At 37.1% G+C, this 18,131-nt stretch overlaps 1 protein-coding gene across 1 annotated transcript in view; it reads left to right on the forward strand.

Annotated features, from left to right (window-relative positions):
- Positions 1 to 18,131, forward strand: part of LOC120540065 (inositol polyphosphate-5-phosphatase A) — a 542,509-nt gene that overhangs the window by 512,170 nt on the left and 12,208 nt on the right. The window contains exon 12 of the mRNA XM_039770535.1: positions 3,242 to 3,315. Within this exon, the coding sequence (XP_039626469.1) occupies positions 3,242 to 3,315 (74 nt within the window). The remainder of the gene's footprint in view (positions 1 to 3,241; positions 3,316 to 18,131) is intronic.

An 18,131-nucleotide genomic window follows, 5' to 3' on the forward strand; every position in this document is an offset into this window, starting at 1 on the left:
ATAAGTTGTCTAAAGCACTAGACAAAAGAGAGCTTGATGTGAAAAAGTATTTTACATTATATTCGGCAGATAGACTGGATGGATAAATTGATCTTTAAAAATTCAGGTGTTTCACAACATTTTAAAATTGAAAAATAAAACAATAATTGTTCTGTTTTTAACAATTTGCAAAAAAAATGAATATAGAAAAGCCATAACATTTTAACACTACCATCCAACTGTTCTCAGTGAAAGCACTGGTAGCTAGGTCATATAGTCATCGTGGTGAGATTTGTCTTTAAAGGAAATGGTCCTTTTCTGATTTTCCTAGCAGTTAATCAGGATGCTGATGTCAGTTTTCTGGGGAACAGTTTAAGTGGCAGTACATTGCTATATTTTTCAAAGTAAACAGTTTTTTTTGTTTTTTGTTTATTATCCCTAGTGTCCTTTTTCCGTCAGGCCATAATATTATTGGTGTTATTTTAAAATTATTATTGCATTATTTCACAAAAATTTTTATGTTATTTCTTTAAGACTAGGGGGCTCTGCCCCCTGCTCGCTTTGCACACCCACCCCCAGGTTTGTTTTACCGGATATACAATTTAAAGAGATTCTTATTTTCATGGAAATTGTTGCATATGCATTAATTTTCACTTTTACTTTAAAACATTTGTAAAAACAATACTTGTCCTTTATTTCCGGCCCTGGGTGTGGTTGAATCTCTTTCTTGCTGGACGTATAACAGTGCTTGCATTGTGAAGGGGGGAGATGCGTTTGAACACACGCTAAGGAGATGCCATCTGATCATGTTGTCTTGCTGCTGCTACTGGTGAGCTCCGTGTTCTGCTTGTCACGCTGCACGTCGATCATTTAAAAGCCTGTACAGCACTGTCCTTTTGCCACTTCGCGTCTCTGCCGCTAGCGTTGTGAAGGGGGGAGTGAGGGTGCTGAACGCATGCTAAGGAGAAGCGGGCGGATCATCTGCTGGCTTGCTGCTGCTCCTGGCGAACTGCATGCTCTGTATCTCACTTGTCGTTGTTTTAAGAGATGGGAGCACATGAAGTGTGTCTGCCAAAAGCATTCCAAAAACTGCTAGGTTAGATGTCCGTGAACTTGTTTTAAATGTTGTCTGTCTCACTGCCTTGTCTCACGTGACGTTAAAGTGTTTCTCGCGGGACGTCAAATTGTCTTCCAAAAAGATCACGTCTCGTCTCCCTTCCAAGATTTTTCTTTTAAACTAGAGAGGTATTACTTGCTGCTGGTAGTAACGATGCTCACACACATGCTTCAGTGATCTACTGAGTGAGAGTTTAAACATGCACAGATTGTGCAGTCAAGTGTCAAGAATGAAACAAAAGCTATAGGCATACAATAAGTCTTAATCAGGTCAAAGTTTAGTAAGTTTACTACCGGGGCAGAGTGGTAGCACAGGACTCGCATTCCTGCTTCACAGTGCCAGGTTCTGGTGTTCGTGGTGTTTAGTCCTTCATTTGTTTTTTTAAGTAAATGACATCCATCTCCTTTGTTCCTCCACAACCTGAGCCCCAGAAGATTTGAGGTATGAACACTAGCTGCTGCTGCAACCAGATCAATCTTTTCCAAAATATCTATCAAATAACTGGATTAAAATAACCATATACTTTATTTATAGTTTTCTGGTAACTGATTACATGCAGCACATTCTTTTCTGATTGGCATTGCAATTAAGCCCTACAAAGGACCAGAGTACTGTCCACTGCATTTGCTTTTTGACTTACACCCAAGAATGCTGCAATAATTCCTGGCTCCCTGTGACCCTAAACTCAGTGGTTTAAGCACATGTAAGATTGCATGTATACTTTTAATGGCTGTTTAGTTTTTGTTACTTGATTGCAAGCTACATGTGCAGTTAATCTTTCCTTCAATAGCTGTAACTACACGACCGGACTGCATGTGTATATTGTTACTGGGCAGAAACACCTTATTGTGAAAGAATGCAATACATTTTCTGTGTGGTGTTAATAATCTTCTGTAGCGTTAAGTGTTGTACAAAAGCCTAAAAAATATAATTTAAAAGATAAAAAATAAATAAACAAATGTAAAATGCGAAATATGAGCATATTAAGCATAACTTACTTATTAGTTTTAGCTATAGGCCTTCATTAAGTTCCTGAAAGTTTTAATATAGTAGTTAAAGTCAGAGTACAATTTGACATTATACTGCATGATGTGGTCAGATGGCCAGGGAGGAGAGCTAAACAAAATGTCCAGTATTGCTGCCCCATTACTAAAATGATCATTTGCCAGGTGCTGGCATTTTCTAAGCATTGATCCTATTGGATGTTCATATTTATACTGAAGAATCTGTTTTCAGAAATGTGGAGATTATACACCTGACATAAATCACAGGGTCTTAAACAATCATATTACAAATCTGTTTTCCTACCTATGAACTTGGTAAGGAAAGTATCAGCATTTCATAACTATATATTGAGAAATTACTTATTATCAATTCTGACATTTTTTCCGACAAGTTTTTTCTTGTAATGCACATGTTGATAATCTGCAAAAATATGGATTAACAATGTTCATCTTAATAATATATTACACTAAAACAAGAAATAATTTAGAATAGAAGCTATTGTTTTTTGTGCAATAAATATAAATGAAATCTGTAGATAACATAGACTGATATATTATGTACAGTACTGATTTGAATTGCAAATATTAACATTAGTTTTGGTATTTATTTGAAATATAGTTATTTTCTGTATGTTTTTGTTCTTTTTAAACGAGCTTTTGTGGTTTTCATCTTGTTTATGAGACAAATATAATGAACAAGCAGTTCTTTTTGACATGACAATACAGTAAGTCAGCATCTTAGTCTGGCACCTGCTGCTTGAGATATGCATCATGTTACCCTGCAAACCTTCCAGATTTACATCACAGAACCAGTATTCGTAATGGAATGTCAGCAGATCTCACAGGCTAACATCATCACTGTGGTTTACGTTGACTGGCAGTTACAAGATAAGAGCTGACAGTGGGGACATTTACAGTGTGACAACACACAATCCCATAGGCCTCATGAAAATGTTTTAACTCTGAGCCTCTATACTTGACTCTGGGCACAAAATGCTATTCACTCTCTTATGATTATTACGACTATTCTGTTTTGTAACACATGGGTGTTGATACTTATTATTCTTATTAAGACTGTTTTTGTATTAATTTTATTATTAAAAGAAAACAGTGTAACTAAACTTTTTATTGTATTTTGCAGCTTTTAGAGTTCGATAAAGAGCTTACAGTTTTCAAAGACAGACTGCATGAGCTTGAAATAGCATTTCCTCCAAGGTACGTGAAAGTTTTATTTTCAGTTTCAATAAATTTATATGGCTATGGAATGTTTGTTTTATTCTAAATTTAAACCACATGCTTTAATTACTCACTGAACTATTTCCTGCATTTAACTTGGGTGTATTAAGTTGTTCACACAATACTGCAGTTTTACTGATACTACAACTTACATGGACCTTTGAACTAATTAGAAGATTAAAGTGGAAACTGTTGTTCTTAGATGTGTATCATTGAGAGGTTATTCATTTTTAGCATACAGAAACAACAAAAGAATTGTATTTGGTTCCTACAGAGGTTTATTATTTATTTATGTAATATTTAATTGATGTGTGTCACCTTTAAAAGATTGTACTAATTTAGTGACAATCACTACCAAAATCAAGTAATTTTACATTTATTTATTTGGCTGACGCCTTTATCCAAGATGATTTACAAAATATACAATACAATTGGTTACATTTCTTTTGGTTTTTCCAATTGGAGCACAGACAGGTCAAGTGACTTGCTAAGGATCACTCAGTATCTATAGCAGGATCTGAACCCACAACCTCAGAGTTTGTAGTCCAAAGCCTTAACCACTACAGTACACTGCATTGTCAACATTTATGTCAATTAAGCCCATCTACTGGTAAATAAGTTTAATACTGTATGTAATAAATGGCAGAGGAAATTGTATCATATTCAAGCATTTTTACATTAACATTTTAAGCATAGTAAGATGCATACAATGTTTAAACTATATCTGCAAATCAAACAAATGGTACTGATATTATTTCATTTAAATAGAAAAGCAAACAGCTGTTGTATGGAATATGTTTTGGTACTCCATCGTGATAATGATATTTGACCTTTAGTACCAGGACTTGCTCAATCAGTAAAGATATTGAAATACTATATTCAGAGTGCAATTATTTGATAAACACCAGGCACTGTAGGTCAAAGATTTGGCAGGTGCATTGTGTTTGTTTTCATTAATAACAGAATGATCTAATCATAAGACTTTTTTGCATTAGTTTGTGTCATAATTCAGATATTTTATAGTTGATTTTTAATATATGCATTTTCCATATGAAAAGAGTGTTTGTACATGTAAGTTAAAATGTATACAAAAAAGTTAATGTAACTGATATTTTTGCATAATGATCTTGGTTCGGATTTATTTATTTCTTTGTTAATTTGTATTTATTTATTGCCAAACCATAAGCAAAATAGTCACTTAAAAGGTTTATTGTCCTACTAATCAAGCCCACCTTTTAATTCAGAAGAACACACACAGGTAATAAGTAAAATATTTAAGTTTGATATACTATTATTGGGTGCCCATCTGACAAGTAGCTTCCAGGAGAAAGACCAAAGGCAAGGTTTTATGGGTCCTGGAAAACTTGAAAAGCCATGAAAAAGTAACAAGCCAAAATCCAGTACTGAAAAATCCTTGACATTCTAAACAAACAAAAAATAAATAAATAAATGGTATTTGAAAGCCATGGAAAATAATGCAATGAATTCCAAAAATCACATATGAGATAAAACATCCAATATTTCACCAACAAAACACCCTTATCTGGCATTCATTTCACATGTAATGACCTGTTCCATTGCTAGTGGATTAGCCATCAGTAGCACTAGTGAAAGCTTTAGTCACGCTAATGGTACTTGTATTATATCGCCATTTTTGTCTTCATATCCGACTAAAAGTGAAAGTATAAAATCTAAAAACCTACTGGGTATTAAATATGAAGGACAATGGAAATTCAAGAAATGTTTCTTGATAGTGAGATCATAAAAGAGTCATACAATGTACAGTACATGGATGCCGTTTCCAAGGTATACCTCATACTTTCCAACTGCAGCAATTTACTAGCAAAAAATGAAATTTGCCTAATAGGTATCGGGTCACTAGCAGCCCAATCCAATAAAGTTTCTGTATTTGCATGTGCACTTTAAACTACTGCATTTGCAAAAATCATTCAAACAAAACATGTTTTTTTCATGATTTCTTTGCATCTTTTGTTTGAACACATCAAAATATAAGTATGAGCTGGCTCTGTGCACACCACATGTCCATCCATCCATCCATCCTCTTCCGCTTATCCAAGATCGGGTCGTGGGGGGATTAGCTTGAACAGAGATGCCCAGATTTCCCTCTCCCCGGCCACTTCTTTTAGCCCTTCTGGGAGTATCCCGAGGCATTCCTAGGCCACCCTTCAGCGTGTCCTGGGTCTTCCCTGGGGCCTCCTCCCGGTTAGACGTGCCTGGAACACCGCATCAGGGAGACGTCCAGGAGGCATCCTGATCAGATGCCTGAGCCACCTCATCTGACTCCTCTCTATGTGGAGGAACAGCGGCTCTACTCTGAGCCCCTCCTGGATGACTGAGTTTCTCACTTGAACTCCTCTAGGGGCAGGATCTCACTCCCAACCCTGAGAGGGCACTCCACCCTTTTCCAGTTGAGGACCCATGGTCTCAGATTTGGAGGTGCTGATTCCCATCCCAGCTGCGAACCGATCCAGAGAGAGTTGAAGATCACACACGGCCTGATGAAGCAAACAGGACAACATCATCTGCAAAAAGTAGTGACCCAATCCTGAGTCCACCAAACCGGACCCCCTCAACGCCCTGGCTGTGCCTAGAAATTCTGTCCATAAAAGTTATGAACAGAATCGGTGAAAAAGGGCAACCCTGGCGGAGTCCAACTCTCACTGGAAACGGGTTCGACTTACTGCCGGCAATGCGGGCCAAGCTCTGACACCGATTGTACAGGGACTGAACAGCCCTTATCAGGGGGTTCAGTACCCCATACTCTCAGAGTACCCCCCACAGGATTCCCTGTGGGACACGGTCGAATGCCTTTTCCAAGTCCACAAAACACATGTAGACTGGTTGAGCAAACTCCCATGCACCCTTTAGGACCCTGCTAAGGGTGTAGAGTTGGTCCACTGTTCCGCAACCAGGACAAAAACCACACTGTTCCTACTGATCGCCGGTGTCCACCAACGGGTTCGGGGATTGCCGCCACGACAGGAACCGACCACCTTACAGCCACAGCTCCATTCAGCCGCCTCAACAATAGAGGCACGGAACATGGCCCATTCGGACTCAATGTCCCCCACCTTCCTCGGGACATTGTCGAAGTCCTGCCAGAGGTGGGAGTTGAAGCTACTTCTGACAGGGGACTCTGCCAGACATTCACAGCAGACCCTCACAACACATTTGGGCCTACCAGGCCTGACCGGCATCCTCCCCCACCATCGAAGCCTACTCACCACCAGGTGGTGATCAGTTGACAGCTCCGCCCCCTCTTCACCCGAGTGTCCAAGACATGTGGCCACAAGTCCGACAACATGACCACAAAGTCGATCATCGAACTGAGGCCTAGGGTGTCCTGGTGTCAAGTGCACATATGAACACCCCTATGCTTGAACATGGTGTTCATTATGGACAATCCGTGACAAGCACAGAAGTCCAATAACAAAACACCATTCGGGTTCAGATCAGGAGGGCGATTCCTCCCAATCACGCTCTTCCAGGTCTCACTGTCATTGCCCACATCAGCATTGAAGTCTCCCAGCCCTCTAGCACCCCCTCCAGGGACTCCAAAAAGGGTGGGTAATCCAAACTGCCATTTGGCGTATACGCACAAACAACAGTTAGGACCCGTCGCCCCATCTGAAGGTGGAGCGAGGCTACCCTCTCGTCCACCGGGGTAAACCCCAATGAACAGGCTCCAAGTTGGGGGGCAATAAGTATGCCCACACCCGCTTGGTGCCTCTCACCGGGGGCAACACCAGAGTGGTAGAGAGTCCAACCCCTCTCAAGGAGATTGGTTCCTGAGTCCAAGCTGTGCATCAAGGTGAGCCCAACTATATCTAACCGGAACCTCTCGACCTCACACACTAGCCCAGGCTCCTTCTTCTTCAGAGACGTGACATTCCACGTTAGCCACCACCCAATTCACACTGCACCTGACCTCCTTGGCCCCTTCCAAAGGTGGTGAGCCCATGGGAAGGCACACCACATGTACAATGGGACATTTGTTGTTCAGAAAACATTATATCTGCTTTTAAAATATAGCGGCCCTGCCTAAAATTGCATATATAATAGTTTGAAACTGTGCTATTACTCTGGGTAAATAATGTGAGCTTCAGTTGGCTCTTCAATAACCCAATTATTCACAGAAATCTGGTTTCTAAAGTGCCATTTAAAACCTTATTCCAGAGATATAAAAGCCTGGTTATTTATGTGGCCTTGTAAACCCTTATCCGGGTTACTGTGAATGATTTTGTAGTCTGCGTGTGTATTTGTTGCTTTGCACAAATACATTTTTGGAGCCACATGTAGAAGCATCCACAAAATAAATTTCCAGAGGCAAAGGCTCAAGCTATTGCATTGTTCCTTCTCCTGACTGAAATAAGCTATCTCAGTATTTCAGAAATCGCTAAATTTATGTTGATGAGTTGAACTTGCAGTAAAACATGTTAAAAGTAGTGTGCATTACATAGTTTGATTAATTTTTTAAGTAACAAGTATCTTAACAAAATATTTACCTTATTGAAGTAAAAATACTAGCATTTTTATTATTTCAGCAGTGCTGGGTGTAGGCAAGAAGCACACGCATCAGGTCTTTTGCAGGGTTCAGTCGCACAATTAATGTGTGACTAAATATATTCACGAGCACAAGAAATTTTTCCCAGTCATAATGCTAATTTTTGGATCCACAGTGTCCAATGATGACATTTAAGTATTTTTGCTCAGTTTAATGACGTTAAAGCATTTTGAAGGAGCACTCTAGAAGATTACTTGCCCATTTTTACACAGATTTTTAATGAACCAGGTTTCTGCCTTAACCATCAGTTTTTGTAAGCAGTCAACAAATTAAGATCGGCCATGTGTTTTAATTCATGTGAGTTCTTATTAGGTTCATGTAATTTTGCTGTGGATACTCAGCACCAGAGTGTAAAGTACTCCTGGATTCTTCTGCTGGTTAGTACTAGAAAAGTCATAAAACGTCCTGGAATTTGAAATCTACTCAAGTGTGCAAACCTTGCAGAAGGCAAAGAGTAGCCCTGTAGAAAACCTCAACAAGAGATTGAGTAGCACAGTCAGAAAGAAATAGCATCTTTGCAAGTCTATGTGGACGGGGCATTAATAGGCCATGAATCTGTTGGCTCCCAGAAGTCAAACATCCAGGGGCATCAGAACAAGACAGAGTGAGTGGCACCCTGAAAAAATAAAAGAAAAGGTAACCAAGGATGCTAGAGCATAGGCAACATCTCAATGGTGAGATGTGCCTAACACAACCTATAAAAGGAGAAAGGACCAGTTTTGACCAGTCCTTACTTGGAGGAATGATCATTTATGAAAAAGTAATGCTTAAATGCTGCCTGTGAAAAGAGGCCTTGTAAAGACTACACATGTTACAGACTGCAAGGACTCATTAGAGAGACAGTTAAGGAGAAGACTCACTGGCAGAGGTAAAGTCCAGAATCAAGAAGGAGGGAGTGGGAATGCTTTGACTGTACTTGAAAATTGGGCAAGTGGACAAGTCCAGTGGGGTAACAGGTGTTTTTGGAGTGTTATATTAATTTGTAACGTTTTCTCTTGTGTGACTGTCATCTCTGTGTTTTAAGGAAATTCAACCACATTCTTGCATAATACCTGGTGTCTTGGCATTTTCCTGAATGTAGAGAAATACATGTAGAAAGTTTTGTCATTTTTTTATTGATGACAAAACACAGAAACAAGGAAATTACAGCTTGCCTAATTAAGGCAGAAGTACAGTTAAAAGATGAATTTGATTGTGACAAACACCTACAGCCAAAGAGCAGCAACCATGGCTAAACCGAAAAACCATCATCATGGCCTCTTCAAGCCACCTTGGGTGCTAAGCAAGAAAAAGCCCTGGACAGGAAGATAATCCATTTCCACTCATATGCAGAGTCTCTTACACACCATTGCCGGGCTCTGGTTAACCTACTGTGAACATCTTTTAGATTTGGGGAAAAAGCTGAAGTGCTTAGAGAGATGGGGTCATTTACCAAATTTCATACAGTGACCAGGCCTGGAATCTACCCCACATTTTTGGAGTATTCAGTAACTTAATAGTTATACAATTTCTGTTAAAGAAAATTCTCCTTATCTTCAGTCTTGGAATGATTCAGATGAAAGATACATTTTTATTTTCTTCAATATATATTATACACAACTAATCATGTTTCATTTTAATTTCACAGGATGTGGATTAATCCATTAGTTACATACACTGTAGTTTTGCTCTTATTTGTTGTTTTAATTTAATAACCACCTGTTCCTACTATACACATTGGTACTTATTTATCCTTTAAATTACAATGTATTCAAATTCCAGTTCCGCTCTGCTTTTCCAATTCCATGAATGGAGTACAAGAGCCATCACAATCAGTTGATGGAATCAAAGTTTTTATTGCATGGCTAAAAAGAAATATTTTACAGTAAAAAGCATTTACTTTAAATAACAGATACCTCAATGTGGAATCTATTTATTCCTTTCTTCATCCCTTTTAACCTAAATATGTGTCAGCATGAAGCCTGAAGACCTATTCTGGCCACAAAAGACACAGAACATAAGGCAATCCCGAATCTATTACCTAGCCACAGGCATATTCACTTGTGCCCAGGCAGGTATAAGTTCCAGAACTCATCATGTCCAAATCAAATACCACCGTTGTCTCTCTTTTAAAGTTGTCCCTGATAGTGCTGAGAGCATGGACTCCCAGTTGTCCACAGCAAATAAAAATTCTTTCAGTTCTTTGCATGGCCTCCTCACTTAACATTTGCTCTTTGCATTTTATGTTAAATTATTTCAGTTCTCTTTTCAATGACTTTGTCACTACAACCTCATTAACCTTGTTCTGTTTGTTAACACTAAAGTTTATACATACTAAGCTACCAAACACTATGAACACATAATCTCTTAAATATTTGAACAAATAATTGGAACAGTTAGTTCAGCAGTTGGCTTCCTGTACTTTATAGATCTGACTTAATAATCCTGTTTTTTGAGCTCTCCTGTATCATTATAGGGTCATAGGAGCCGCTCCTTATCTCGGCAGCAATTGCCACTAGATAAGTTCATGCTCTGGGTGGGGTGCTTGTCCATAATAGGGTAAACTCACTCACATGTCCATGCGTAGAACGGGCCAATTTAGAGTCATCAGTCTTCCAAACTGCATTTTATTTAAATCCTCGGTGCACATGCAATTCACTATAGACAGTCATTGAGCCTAAAACTCTGGAGTTGTGGGGCTGCAGCATTTATCATATTTTATTTTACTGTTTTAAATTAATTTGACAAGGTATAACTTTTATGCTTGTAATAATATGTATTTACTTAGTTGTACTATTAGCAAGTTAATGGATTATTCATTGAATTACTTGTTTACAAATTAAAGGTTAGGTGAAGGTCAACAGCTTCCATTTTTTGAATTTATAATTTACTGTAGTGTAGTAACATGGGAGTGATGTTTCAGTCTACGTAATTGACTGACCAACTGACTATGGAGCTTTATGCAAGTAACATAACAACATATTAAACAATAGTTCTCCATTTTAAGATGTATATATATAAACATTTTATGGTGTTTAATGTATAAAGAAACCATATACAGTATATTGGTCTTTTTTGCTGTGTCCTAGACTGCCTGACTAGTCATAGTGCTACAATAAAAGTGTTATTACAAAAGAAATCTGCTTGAAGTGATTATGTACACATAAGAAATGCCAGCTGTTGAATGAGTGATACCGTATACTTCCAAAATGCATGGTTAAGCAGGTCGTACCACCCAGATGGAGGGACCGCTTTGCTGTATGCCACAGCTCATCTAGATCTAAAATATGAAACAATATTGAAACTTTTTAAAGCAAACTAAACAATCTGAGAATATTATAGTCAAGTTCAGTTTAAGGTAGAACAGCAATATACATTTGCAGCTCATGAGGACTGAAATATCCAAGTAGTCTCAATAAGCATACATTTCTTTCGTTTTCATTATTTGGCCACTGGTTAATATACTAGCTGCAATAAAACCCTGAACTGCCGTAGCTCACATATTTACTCATTTAGTGTACTCAGTCTCATGCAAATCTAGTTGTATGCACTTATTTTTGTAATTTTTGAGATACTGATGTATTTCCTAAAGAGCTTTATTATTGATAATCTGATTTAAACACTTAAAAATATATTATTAAAATGTAAATGTGTTATTGGCAGAGTCAAGACATTCTCCATAGTTTCTTAACAGTGGCAAATATTCATGCATTGTGCTTGTGTTTAAAGAATGCAGTACAAGCTGTAAATTCATATCGCTTACGTTCAACAACTCATCAGTCAGGTCAGATGTGACAAGTCTGAACACTGCACACCATCATGCTGAATTTGGCTTTCCCATGTTAGTGATAGTCCTGGAGCCAGGGAGGTGTGACAGCTCAGTGATAGAGTTTAGACTTTCCGACCATGCAGTTAATGTCAGTCTGCTTGGGATACAGTAAAATAGAACTGGTCATTGTATTTTTTTAAAACACAGGAAAAAAACAACCTTATTTATAGGTAAAAGCACCTGTTTTTGAGTTTTGTAGTACATTATAATTGTAGACCATTTAGAAAAAAAAGTTTTCAAAATATACCTTACGATACTGTTACTTAAATACATTTTTCAAAAACATTAAGACGGACATGTTCTTCTCAATTTCCAATACACTTGATATGTTCCCAGCTTTATCCAGCATAGTTTCACTACTATATATTTGTAGTTTACTAAGATAACATCAGGAGCTAATAGTGGGTGGGACACCTGCCTATTCCATAACACACCCATGTTCACTAACACACTGGGTAGGTCAGTATTGCTAAATGTTATTGGAAGAGGAAAGGAAGACATTAATAGCTGCTGCAAAAGAAACCAGTGCCCAGATAATGCTGCCTACTTCATCATGGTATCTACTTCAGAGGAAAATATTTGGCAATACAGATGCATATTTATTCAGTTGATAGATTGCTGTGTCCTGTAGTTGTTCACTGGTAAAGAGTGATCTTCACTTAAGATTAAGTTATTATTTTCTGCAAATTGCTTTAGAAAGGTTAAGGCCAATGTTACAACATTTAAAATGTATTCAAACAAATCCATTTAACTGCAATATATACTTCGGGTTGCAAAATATGAATCAAATTTAAATTCTTCAGTCAAGATAATTATGAGCATAATCACTTCTTAGACAAATTTACCAAATTTACTGGGAGGAACAATGGTATAGTATATAAGTTCCACCTTTCACCACCTTATGTATTTCCCATGTTTATTTGGAGATGTTTGTGAGTCTTTCTTTGTGAGGGCCATATAAGGGATTGACAACACACCTGCAGCAGCTTCCTGCTTTTCACTTGTTCATTCTGGGCCTCGGATATCAAAAAAATGGATGGCTCAATGGACCCGGCATTGAACTTGCTCTACAATTTACAACATTTTTCAGGGGAAAAATCGCCTATTTCTAAACGAGCATCAACAAATAATCAATTCTTGCCATGTCAGTTAAACAAACAGAAGAAGCAAGTGTTATTTTAGTTAAGTCTTACTAGGCTACACGGGTGGCCTTTTAGTACTACTGTTACATAAATTCTTTGCAGCCAGAGCACAGGCAGGTCAAGGGTGTTTTGCCCTGGGTCCCACTATAAGGCAAAGCTGGGTATTGAACCAGCAACCAGCACTGACCACCACCTTTTATACTTACAGGACAAAGATAGAAAGTAAATATTAAAGTTCTTTGTGACGGAACATCCTCAATGAGTTGACAGCATACATAAATCACCAAACTTCAAGGAAAAACCTGTGGTAAATGCAGATATTTAGACATTGTTTACTAAAAGCTATAATTTATTATGTAGTAGACACTTAATATAAAAAGGTTCTTTGTCTGGTAAAAAAAAGTAACTGGCAATCCACTTTTGACACTGTTAAATTATCCTTTATATGAGAGTCTTATCTTTTAGAACAATATTGTTTATTTCTCATGACTTGGCAACCATTGAGTGCTGTCTGATGTTAGTGCCTCGTTGTATTTGATCCACTGACATTTACAAGCAGCATCATCCCTGTCTGTCTGAATGTTGAAAATATGCAGTATATATAATAGAATTATTGTGTTGCAGTACTGGACCATGTCTGTTTAAATATGGACGTTGAAAGTATGCAGTATTTGTAATAGAATTATTGTATTGCAGCACTGAACAGCATCATTTGTATTCCTGCAATTTGTTTAAAATGCTCTCCATATCTGGCCACAAGCATTAAATGCTACCTACTCATTTATATCACTGGGTAAGTGATATATGACAGGTATTCAACAAAACTAAAAGAGAGAGCAAAAGTGATTGAGAAAAATAAGGCTCTGTGAAGCTGGCAGTTTTGAATTACAGTAGTGCATTGATAGATACATTTTATGTGTGCAAACAGGATGTCAGCTTTTCAAACTGAAAAGCTCCTGGATTTCTTTCTTTTGATATAAATACACACTATCTGTATGCACAACCATAACCCTTACTTTCTGAAAGTATATTGTGAGTCCCTATGCTTTATTGTTTATACCACTGACCAGTCGAAGACACTAATTTATTTTATTGCTAATGATATTATTGTGGGAAACTGAATAAGAAAAGTGTGTGCACAGCATCATTGTGTAGTTAAAGCGACCCAGAAATGGAACTGTACAAATAAAATGGATGGCTCCTCTCCTCCGCGCCACTCTATTTGCCAAGTCTAGACAGCAGGAGCAGGAGCCTTGCACAGATATACAGTTGGATGTTTAATAGGTAGCCGAGACCAAGTAAGAACCTGCCTTGGCAAGTTAGCATACATCTTAGAAACTCCACAAGCATATGTGGAGTGGACTGAGAGTAACATCACTCATGGGAACATTTTATGCAAAGAAAATAACATGAAATAAATATCAAAATAATTTAGAATTAAAAGGAGAAAAACAGTGTAATATGTCTCTGTGCAACTTATAAAAGTCATGGACTGTTTCTGCTTAAATGAGGAGACCTGACTAGACATTCAGGGAAGATAACAATCTTTATAAGTATATTACTCACTTTTAAATGTGCTTTTCTTTTTTCTTTTTTTAATTTTAATTAAAATCTTCATTTTACATTCTGTGAATTACTATGTTATTATGTGCTATTCAAAATGATTAAAATATCTTTTACCAATGCTTAATGAGACTATAAAACTCATTATGATGTTCATCATTTTTTACAAACAAATTTCAGACTAAACCTTAATATTTTTAAAATAGGAGAAGTCTTGTGTAATAACAGCTAATAATTGACATAGTCATTTCTGGTTGTTAATGTAATGTTATTATAGTATTAATACAAGCTAATACACTGAACACTGCATATTTGTGTAATCCAGGGGTCTCCAGCTCCAGTCCTGAAGAGCTACTATGGCTGAAAGTTTTCATTCTAACTCTTTTCTTAATTAGTGACCAGTGTTTGCTGCTAATAACAATTTCCCTTTATTTAATTGACTTTTCTTGAGGCACTGAGTGCTGAATTGATTCTTTTTCCTTAAATGGCACCTAAACATAAATTTGATGTGAAGTGAGCTAACAGAAGACCAACTAAGTTGGGGCCTCAAACTCCAACCTTCATTCAGTTTCTTAACTTGAATCCAATTCTTGTTGCTAATTAAACCCGTTATTTAATTCCATGGCACTCATTCTGCCATGGCAGACATTTCCAAAACTATTGATTTTCTTTTTTAAAAGCGCTGTCAAAATGTTTTGTGGACCTGTGCAGATTACTAAGGCCTTCACCTATCTTTATTTTCTGTTATTGTGCGATGGATGCAGGTTGTTGTTTATGTGTTGGTTCATTTAATATTGTTTGGTTGCTAATTAAGAAAAAAAAGAAATAATTAAGGGGCCTGAATCTTAAGTTGTACATCAATTAAAATTAAGGCAAAGAGTTAATTACGAGCAAAATCTGGTCACTAATTAAGAAAAGGGTTAGCATGAAAACCTGCTGCCACAGTAGCTCTCCAGTACTGGAGTTGGAGACCCCTGGTGTAAGCCTTAAAACAGAAAATGGCAACATAGGTGTTTTTGTAGAAAATATAATGCAGATGTGTCTGTAATGATTTGCTCTTAATTTATTAAATCTGGGTAATAATTCATAATTAAAGAGAGTACAATGATGTTCATGGTGTGTTGAACTCCTTGATCAAATAATCTTCAAACAGCAAAAGGCATATCTTCAGTGTGTGCTATACCAATGCACTAGTACTCTATTTTCCCATATACACCCTGCATACAAATATATCCCACTATGGACAAAGATGATCGGCTGTGGCAACAACCCCTAATGGGAGGAAACGAAAGAAGAAGAAAAACATACAAATATATCCCGCACATAAAAAAAAAAAAACTTGTACCCTTATATAACCTGCATGTTTCATCTCTTTCAGTAAAAAAGTCGGTATAAACAGCATGTTTGTGCTATTTAATCAAAAAGAGTTTAAATAACTAGAACACCTGAAGAAAAATTAATCCACAGCTGTCAATAGCCTACATGCACAAATTATTGCACCATTTGTAAATGTCATATTACTCATCATGAAAGATGTTCATTACTAAACAACAGCGTTATCTCATGCAAAAGGCATTTTGAAATAAAATAAATTACATTCTCCATATAACTGGTATTTTGTTGCTGGTGAAGAATTTTGTTTAATTGTAAAATAGCAAAATTCACATTGCTAACCAACTGCCTCATCCATGTGCTGAAATGGCTCCTGACTTGTAGGTGCCATGCTTCTGGGTGCAACCTAATTCTCCCAGCCTTCCTCTTCTGATCATCTCTGCTACAATATTATTAAATGCATCTTTAGGCAGTAAGTCTAAGTCCAGGCTTGATGTTGTTACGTGTGAAGGCGCCAAAATGTCTTATGACATGCATTCATTGAACTCTGGATAAGTCTTCATTCAGCCAGCTAAAAGAGCCACTTGTTCATAAAAAGAGCTCCTAATGTTCTTGAACAGCACTAAGCACTCGCCTCTCTGTCCCGTAAGGCAGATTGACTACAATAACATTTCTAAATGGGATTTCTCTATCTGCTCCTGCTCCTTTGAATAAAATGTAAGCACAAAACGTCCAACAGACCTTTTTCTAATACAAAAAAATGAACTATCCAATTTAGAAGTTCCCGGTGGGCTCGCAAAAGCTTCTGATCAGCTGTGTGCTAACCTGGTAAACCAAAGATTTGTCGATATTCGTGTTTAGAAAAAGGTGAAATATTTATAACATACTTAGTTACAAAACAGAGAATCTGCACTTTTACATACAGTTGGAACTAAAACAAAACTTTGTTTTCTCTTTTTTAAAAGATTTGTTTCAGTGAGGTTTTATAAATGGAGTTTTGCAGATGTTTACAGTGATAGGCTGTTATAGAAATGTATTTATATATTTCTGTTGACATCATGGCTCCGTATCTGCATGAAGCAACTTGGCTCCCACTGGATCACTTTTATGAGTTACGAGCATGGAAGGGATGGAAGGAACACCGGGTGAGTTCCAAGAATTCCCAGCCTGGTCACCCCTTTTAATTATAATCTATTCTATTATGTTTTTTAAGACTCAAAACCCTTGTTTTTTTTTTTTGTTTTTTTTTCTTTTCTTAAACAGCTGTCAGACTATGATATGCCAGCAAGCCACCAGATGACCACCTAACTTAGGAGGTCTCAACTTGTTTCCTGGTGGGCCATCGCTTTTAATTGAGACAGTTTTGTTAATTAGAAATCATTTCTTACTGTCAATTATACAGATTATTTCATTCTTTGACTTCTTACTGCCCTCATTCTGTCACCCCAGATAATTCCAAATCCATTAAATTTCTCTTTTTCTGAGAACTCCATCTAAATATTTTTTGGACTGAGGAGATCTGTATTTCTCTGACCTTCACTTTTTTCTCTTCATGTATTTTGTTGAAACATTTATTGTATGATGAATAAATTGGTAAAAAATAGGATCGATTTAACTGTAGGCTCACTTTGCTTTAGAATTTAGTAATGGATATTCCTTTGTACAAGCTATATGGAAAACATGTTATTTAATTTGTACTGTACATTACAGGCCGAGGGAGAACTCAATACAGTAGTGTCCTGAAATATTTTACATTGAAATAGGTTGTTAATTCACTGAGGACAAGTATTTTCTGTACTATTTGTAGGAACAGGACTATGCAGCAGTTTGCAATACTCCTTCTGTGGTCATGAAGAAGAAATATTTTACTGGTAGTCCGATGAAAACATGCATTCCTTACAAACTCTCAACAGATGGCGTGCTGCACACTTTAGACCTGTTGAAGAGATTTCTGTACCAATAACTCTGTTCGCATTTATATCCAGCCTTTGGGCTTATTTTGGTTTTCACCATGTCCCTGCAAAGTTTAATTTAAAACTTACAGTTTGCATGCATTTTTATGTTGGCATGTAGTTTTCATCACTTTACAAACTATGACTATTTCTCCAACTCCTGCTAACAGTAGTGATTGAAGAATGTCTTATTTTAAATTTAGAATTCAAAATACTGATGTAATCGAACAGAAAGTGAGGAAGTAAGAAACCGCCTCTGAAATCACTTATCACATTTGACTGCACTGGTCATAAGTGTCTGCAGACAGTTTTTTGCTTCTGTCTTGATGGGCCAAAGTTAATTGCTGCATGGACCTCAGCTAATGTATTGAACATACAGAAAAAAACAGATGAAAGTATGCATTACATTGTTC

This window comes from Polypterus senegalus, chromosome 1 (genome assembly GCF_016835505.1).
Source record: "Polypterus senegalus isolate Bchr_013 chromosome 1, ASM1683550v1, whole genome shotgun sequence".
NCBI classification, from domain to species: Eukaryota; Metazoa; Chordata; class Cladistia; order Polypteriformes; family Polypteridae; genus Polypterus; species Polypterus senegalus.